At 45.8% G+C, this 7,290-nt stretch overlaps 2 protein-coding genes across 3 annotated transcripts in view; one reads left to right on the forward strand and one right to left on the reverse strand.

The window, feature by feature from the left end:
* LOC122531125 overlaps nucleotides 1-7,290 on the reverse strand; it is an 85,748-nt gene that overhangs the window by 68,739 nt on the left and 9,719 nt on the right. The window lies entirely within an intron of this gene.
* The window catches only part of LOC122531127 (mucin-5AC-like), a 10,903-nt gene that overhangs the window by 1,276 nt on the left and 2,337 nt on the right, over nucleotides 1-7,290 (forward strand). Inside the window, exons 2-9 of one of the 2 annotated variants that reach the window (XM_043658739.1) lie at nucleotides 2,780-2,847; nucleotides 2,928-3,342; nucleotides 3,963-4,143; nucleotides 4,396-4,433; nucleotides 4,524-4,718; nucleotides 4,810-5,128; nucleotides 5,333-5,925; nucleotides 6,271-6,934. In XM_043658739.1, coding sequence (XP_043514674.1) covers nucleotides 2,780-2,847; nucleotides 2,928-3,342; nucleotides 3,963-4,143; nucleotides 4,396-4,433; nucleotides 4,524-4,718; nucleotides 4,810-5,128; nucleotides 5,333-5,925; nucleotides 6,271-6,934 — 2,473 coding nt within the window. Of the gene's footprint in view, nucleotides 1-2,779; nucleotides 2,848-2,927; nucleotides 3,343-3,962; nucleotides 4,144-4,395; nucleotides 4,719-4,809; nucleotides 5,129-5,332; nucleotides 5,926-6,270; nucleotides 6,935-7,290 lie in introns of both variants that reach the window. The other variant, XM_043658738.1, reaches the window with a different exon arrangement.

The following is a 7,290-nucleotide window of genomic DNA, read 5'->3' on the forward strand; positions in this document are numbered from 1 at the left end:
TTTTTTTTTTTTTTTTTTTTTTTTTTTTTTTTTTTTTGTGGCAAACTTTGTCGAACAAAACTTTCAAATAAAATCTTCTGCTCGACAAGGAGTATCGATAGGAATCTTAATGTCGCAAAATTCAGTATTCGTCGTACAGAAGGTCTGCGAATATCGTGGAAAATTGCTTTGAAAAATTCCCTCTTTCTCTCCCCTCCCCCCCTCCGTCCCTCTGGACGCTCGACGTCTCGCATCCCGTTTGCGCAACAGTGAAAAACAAGTTAAATAGAAAGTTAAATCTCTCGATTACATCCTCGAACATTTGCGAAGCTACTTAACGCGCGCGCGTGTTCGTAAAATTACGCTTCACGAGCGAGACGAAAAAGTATTTGCCGATTTTCAAATAGGCTTTCACGGTAATGTTGCGCGTTACGTAACAACTCGGCGAGTGTCTCGTGCCACTGGAGATACCTCGGTATACACGTTGTATGCCCACGTAGATACGTTTGCGAGCGTGACAGCTTTCTCCATATGGAATCACGCTAAATTCCATTCTTGTGCTTGCGCCTCGGGGGCTCAACCTTTGAAATTTCCTCGCGGAAGCCAATCTTCGATACTCACTTCCACCGGTCGCGCTTTTCTTTTTTTTTCCCTCCCTAAATTTCCTTGATCAAGTCTCAAGTACAGTAACTTGCCTGAGAAAAAAGACGACGCATGTCGAGACGAGAAATTTTTTTATAGACTCTTGTTTGACGAAGGATAGATAATAAAGTCGATCGATGAAAACATGGAGCTCAGAAATGAACATAATTTGCTCAGACGTGTTTATTCGGACGTATGGATCGGTCGATCGATCGATCGATCGTTCACGCGAGAGACGGGATATATATATATATGTACACATATATCGTTCCTTTCGATCGCGTTGGCAAATGTCGCAGTAAAACTGTTCGAAACCGACGTCGACTTTCTATCGGACGGAAACACATAGGTCGAAGCGCGTACAATAGAAAAAGTTTGCAAATATTTCGCACGATTGTTATTCTTATTATTATTCTTCTTCTCTCTGTGTGCGAAACTATTGGGAAACTTGGTCCTTGCAACACTTTGCGGCGAGTTATTGTCGTCGATATTCGGTTTCTATCTCGTATTTTCGCCAAACATTTTCCGTATGATCTGACTCTGAATTTATTTTAAATATATATATATTTTAGTTTCATTATTTGTACTCGCATCAACCACTTATGTGTGCGTGTGTGTTATTATTAGCACTGACTCGGAAATAAAAGTGAATCTTACAATTTATTATAAAGGTTAGACTGTCTCAGAAAGTGTATTTTAAATTCCTCGCGATGTATTTTTCTTTTTCACGTTTAAATCTCCCAAAATTTCTCCAGTGAGAAACGCGTAACGTTTCCACTTATTCGACCTGCTTGTAAATTCCCCGTCGCCAGTGTCAAAAGTGTATTAATTTTACAGTAGCGGCTCTCCTTCGTCGGCGGAGGTAATCGATGGTGACCGATCGACCTTGCGGACAACTCGTTTCCTCGTAGCTGCTCCATCTTTTCCTTCCTCCCCTTTCCTTCACGCACTTCCCGTAGGAATTCTCGTTCAACACTTGCGCGCACGTGTGTCCATCCGTCCGCGACTCTCGCGAAAAAATTCAACAATCGCAGGAAAATCGGGTTTTTCCTTCGTTCGGCCACTCGATTTGTTCGTACACACGCTGAAGAACGTACAAGGAAGTAACGTGCATCGACGAGCGTGGATTTACCTCGGAGGAAGGCCGGAGAACAAGCGCCTCCGGATCGTTTCAAATTTTCGGGCCTTTCCGCGAATCCGAGCAAACAACCTTGAGCCAAAGGAGGACGAGGTCGCGCTCGTACTCTCAGGCACGCTACTAGACGACCTTGACTTTTTCTTTCTTTCAATTAAATTATTCACGCGTCGCAAAAATCCATTCCTTCTCGTGCCGGCCGAATGGAATCTCCAATGGCTTTTCCAATTATTTTACATTCGTTGGCATCTCTTTCTTTCGCAGAACGTCTATCCCTATATTTTTACAATTTTAAAAACACGACGAAACCTTGCGTGGGTGGAACGTGGAAACGTGTCCGAATATAGAAACAAACGTTTTCGTTCGTTGCACATTCGTTTCTTTTCGACAACTCGCTCGTTAATTGATAGTCTCCCAGTTGAGAGAGCTTACCGAAAGTTCGAAGGATCGAAGGAACACGGCTTGAAAAAGAACGAGCCAAGTCGGCTCGGCAGCTTCCAGCTCACCGACCAGACACGAACTTTCACCATGCCTGAGCGTTGTCTCGCCTTCTCGCACGCGTTTCTCGCGGGACAACGCGCTCGATTCCGCATCTTAGATCTTACTAGTCCGTTGCATGCTAAATCCGATTTACCGATTAATTACAACCGTGGAAGCCAGGTATCGTTGTTGAACTGCAACGATTCGAAAGGACCCATTCGTTTCGTTTTGCCACAATCCCCGTTGCTAAACTTTTTCTTCTCTTTAAATTTTATTCTTCCGATCACTTCGACCGATGGTAGAAAATAATCTCACTTTAGAGATTCCAAACTCTGTGATCTCGCTAAGATTCTAGACGATTCATAATGATTGTCTAGAAACTGTCATAAACTAAAACTAAGACTACTAAACGGGATCTATGATACCCGAAACGAAAATTGAAAATTTTCTTTCAATTTAACGAAAAATTCTCTGTACTCTATCGTAGTCGAAAGATTTACTTTCGATGCAAAGCCATCTATTTTTCCCAATTTTCTGATTTAGGATATCCTGCGTCGTGGCGAACGCGCTGGCGGACAATGGATCCGGAAGTAAAACAGCGTCGGTGGAAGGTAACGTATTGTTCGACGAATCCCTCTTCGAAAGTAGTCACTAGTTGGTTCACTTCTCCCGTCTGTTGGTTGTTCGACAGAATTCGTCACGTCTCACAGAGTACCGGCGAGCATCGCCAGACCGTCGGATTACAACGAAAACGACGAGGACAGTGACGTCGGCGGCGACGACGACGACGACGACGACGACGACGTTGTCGACGTGGAAAGGAAAACGATCGCGAAGAATGGCAAGCACGCGAAGAAGGTTGCGCCAAAGTTGGAGAGCTTCGACAAGAAGCCGGCCAATCTCGAGCCGCCGCGACGTTTCGATTTCGTCGACGAAGACAGAGCGGGCAACGACGCCGCCGTTGCGGCAAAGCGGCAGGTTCGCGTCGAATTGGAAAACTTCGGCGACACCGGGGTGCTTCACGAGGACGGAGTCCGTCGTTCGGACGCGCACAAATCGCGGCTGCAGGGTCAGAGAGACTCCCTCATCCCCGGGGTGCGCGTCAGGTGAGAGAACTAGCAAACTTTTGTCACGAAACTGTTGCACGAGTTTCCGAAGACAGACGGTGTCTTGGCGGAATCTCGAGAGTTACGATTCTTTTCGGACACGAAGAAGAAATATATATATATAGTATATATATTATGCTCTTTACTCTATACTATACATATATGATATATATTGTAATGTACAGAGTTTAATTGTACCAATAACAATGGAAAATTATTTGTATAATAATTCAAATAATTTCCCATTGTTATTGGTACAATTATACTGTGTATATTACATAATATATATGTTATACACGTATGGTATACAGTGAAGAGCATAATTGTACCAATAACAATAAAAAATTGTTTGTATATATATATATAAAATATATTATATATATATATTATAAATAAATATATTGTATAATTAATAATACAACACATAAATTATAACATATAAATATATTATATTATAAATAAATATTATATATATCATAAATAAGTACATTATGTAATTAATGATGTAGCATATAAATATATTATATAAATTAACATATTATATTATAGATAAATATATTAAATATATATATATATATGAGATATATATTTTTCATTATTTCATTCGTTGTTGACCGCAGCGACGAGTACCCGACCACCATGATGCCAGTTTTGACAACGCCACGCGAGACACGCGCCTTCGACTTCGTCCCGGTGAATATCATCCGTGACGACGGCAAGGAAACGTCTTTCCGTGAACGGAACTTTGGCGACTTCAGCGACGTTAGCTTAGTCCCCGCTGGAACGAACTCGCGTATCCAGGTGAGACCCTCAACCATTTGGCTATGAGAGATTCTGACAGATGCCGCGCGTAGCGTATATCTATCTGAGAACGACGAGATTTTTCGTCACCGTGTACACACTCCGAGAGTATATGTTGAAATGAACAAAACACTGAGTCAAAAGCGAATAATCAAAACCCGGGTGACCTCTATCGACACATACCAATCGACAAATCGGTCGATCGAACCGTGTTTAATAACCGATCTGTTCAAACTCTCTGGCTGCCGACAGGTAAAGAAAGGGCCGAACGGCAAGGACTACGAATACGAGTACGTATATTATTACTATGACGAGGAGGATGAGAATAAGGCGGGTACAGCGGACTCGGCCGTCACCAATTCTTACGACGTTCCTTCTAGAACTACGCCCGCGCCTAGGCGCGGCGGATCATCAACCAACAGGAACAAGTACACGAACGTCGAGAGATCCAGCACCGTGGAACCTGCCAGCAACGAAGTTATACCGAATCGTAACGGAAACAGAGGCAGACAGTTGGTCGAGACCGAAGACGTCTCCGAGGAAAGACTGCCGACCAACACCAGATTTCCGCCCAGGTGCGTGTTTCCCTCAATTATTTAACATTTCAAAGCGTTTCAACAATGAAATAAATACACGTAGCTACGAAATTAATTGGTGCGACGACAGGTCACGATCGAGTCACAACACGGGGACCACGGAGCCATCGAGAACTCGCGGAAATCGTCCGAGGCCCAGTCTGGACCTCGTCGACTCGAGCAGCTTTCGAACGCATCAGGAGGGGCCCGAGTTCCCGCAGATTTTACCAAAGGGGCCTGTCAGGTTTCTCGGGGTCACGCCAAACGAGGAGAACGCAGAAGAGAGAGCGGTAACCAGAGGACGAGCGAGACCGCAGAGAGTTCAAGAACCCGCTCCCGTCGAGGAGATGGTCGAAGACGCGCCCGCTCCCACCACCAGGAGGAGGCCGATTAGTGCACTCTCGCCCGAAGTAATTATAATAGCGCTGTTTACTTTCTTTCAAAGTTTCCTTCTTTAACGTCGAGGCACGAGACTCGTGGCAATTTTAGAAATTTCATCGCCATTTCATCCGTACGTGTGTCACAGAGTGTTCTGACAACACCAGACAAGACAGACGAGACTGTAGACAGTTGTCGATACCACGAGACGATCCCCTTTCTATCTGTCGTTTCAGATCGACGTCGAAACGAGGGGATCTTCGCGCGCGAGCGAGGAGAGAGGGGACGAGAAGGAAGAGGCTGCTGCGTCTTCGCCGACGGAGAAAGCCAGAGACAAACAATCGTCCGCGGAGAACGCGAAGCGAGAGTACGAAGACTCGGACTCTCCTTCCACGATCTCGGCAAACACCGAGAATCCAACGACCGAGTATCCATCCTCCATGGACAAAGTGGCGCTCGACTTGTACGCTTTCGTGCAGCAAGGTCAAAATAATCTGGTCGACGCGTCCGGCACCGATTCTTCCTCGTCCGACGTAACCATCACCTCGAACGAGGAGAACACCACCGATTTGGCAGCTGCGACGGAATTGTCCGCGACCACGGTCACCCTCGAACCTATCACCACCACCACCACCACTACCACCGCGGCGTCACCCACGGAATCAACGACTGTCACGGCTGCTGCAATTTCTACCACCGTCGGCACTACTACCACGATCAGTACCACGACCACGACCACGGAATCTCCTACCACTACTCAGGCGGCTGTCGGAAGAGGGAAATTCAGAAGACCGGGCATCGGTGGGATAGCCACAGCTTCTAGAAACAGGTGAGACTTTCAGCAAGAAATTTTCAATCTTCGTTGAAAATCAGATTTTAACACGCAATGTGTCGCAACACGCGCGAACAATATTTAAAATATATTTTTACAAATTATTTATTTTTTTATTATTTTACAATTATTGTAATATATCTTTATTACGGAATTAATTTCTTCACAAGTTCGGGTGTGTAGTGAAAAATTTAGAAACATAGACATTCACTCGAATTGCGTTTCTATACTAATTTTGGCATCATCGCCGATCACCGTTATTCAACCAAGTGTGTTGAAAATCAGTCGAAAGAGACTTTGAGTCACACGACGATTATTTCAATAATGATTTTCTCGGCTCAGATTTAAATCTAACGGAGGCGGAAGCACAAGCACGGAAGCACCGGCGGAGCCGACGCAACGCACTCGGAATCGGTTTGGTGGCAATGGCTCCAATGGCGGTGGTTTCAAAAGAAATCGTCCCGGGCAAAAACAACCGCCCCTTCTCGAAGAGGACGCGGTGCAGAAAGAAAGTGCCAGCTCCGTTCAAGCGGAACGTCCTTCACCGGCTGCCACTACACGCGGCAGATTTCGCGGCTCCGGATCCACCAGGTCCGTCATCTCTTCGACGACAGCGACACCGTCGAACGGCGGATCATCGACCTCGTCTACAAACGGAGTATCGAGGCCGTCCTTCAACAAGCTGAACATCAATCGACGACGCGGCAGACCGACGACAACCGCTCCGAACAGTAGCGAGGAGAGCCAGGAGTCGACTCGCGCGGAAACCTTGAAGGAGACCGCGCAAGAATCGCTCGCCGCGACGCCAAAGTCGACTTCGGCGGTTCGCGCGCGACTTCCGACGACCGGAGTCAGACCGGTGATTAAACCCGGGGCGAGAATAAACCTGAGACCTAAACAATCGGGACAATCGACCACGACCGCCGCCCCACTCTCCGCGGACAAAGAGGAGGAATCGTCCGTCGACGAGCCAGCTGGCGAAGGAACCGAGGAGGAGACTCACGAGGTGAGTAACTCATACGTCGTGTTTTCATTCGTTTCGTCAAAAGGAGATAGGAGAGAGAAATTTCAATTTTTGCGAGTGCCATCGCGAAACGATCGTAGACGCCAGTTTCTACTGGTAAATACCTCGGTCATACTTCTTCTCTCTTTCTTTCTTTTTCTCTCTTCTTCTCTCGTTTTTCGCTTTCACTAAATGCCCTTTTGCAAATGTCACATACCGGGCGTGCTTTGACACTCACTCGCCAGTTTGTTTCTCGCCAGTTAAGTTGACGCTGAATCTTCGCCTTCGATTATTACTGCTACCGCTAATAATAAGTTTTCAGCTTCGCTTCGCTTTCTTTTCTTTTTTTTTTTTTTTTT

Source organism: Frieseomelitta varia, unplaced genomic scaffold (assembly GCF_011392965.1).
Source record: "Frieseomelitta varia isolate USP_RPSP 00005682 unplaced genomic scaffold, Fvar_1.2 scaffold_376, whole genome shotgun sequence".
NCBI classification, from domain to species: Eukaryota; Metazoa; Arthropoda; class Insecta; order Hymenoptera; family Apidae; genus Frieseomelitta; species Frieseomelitta varia.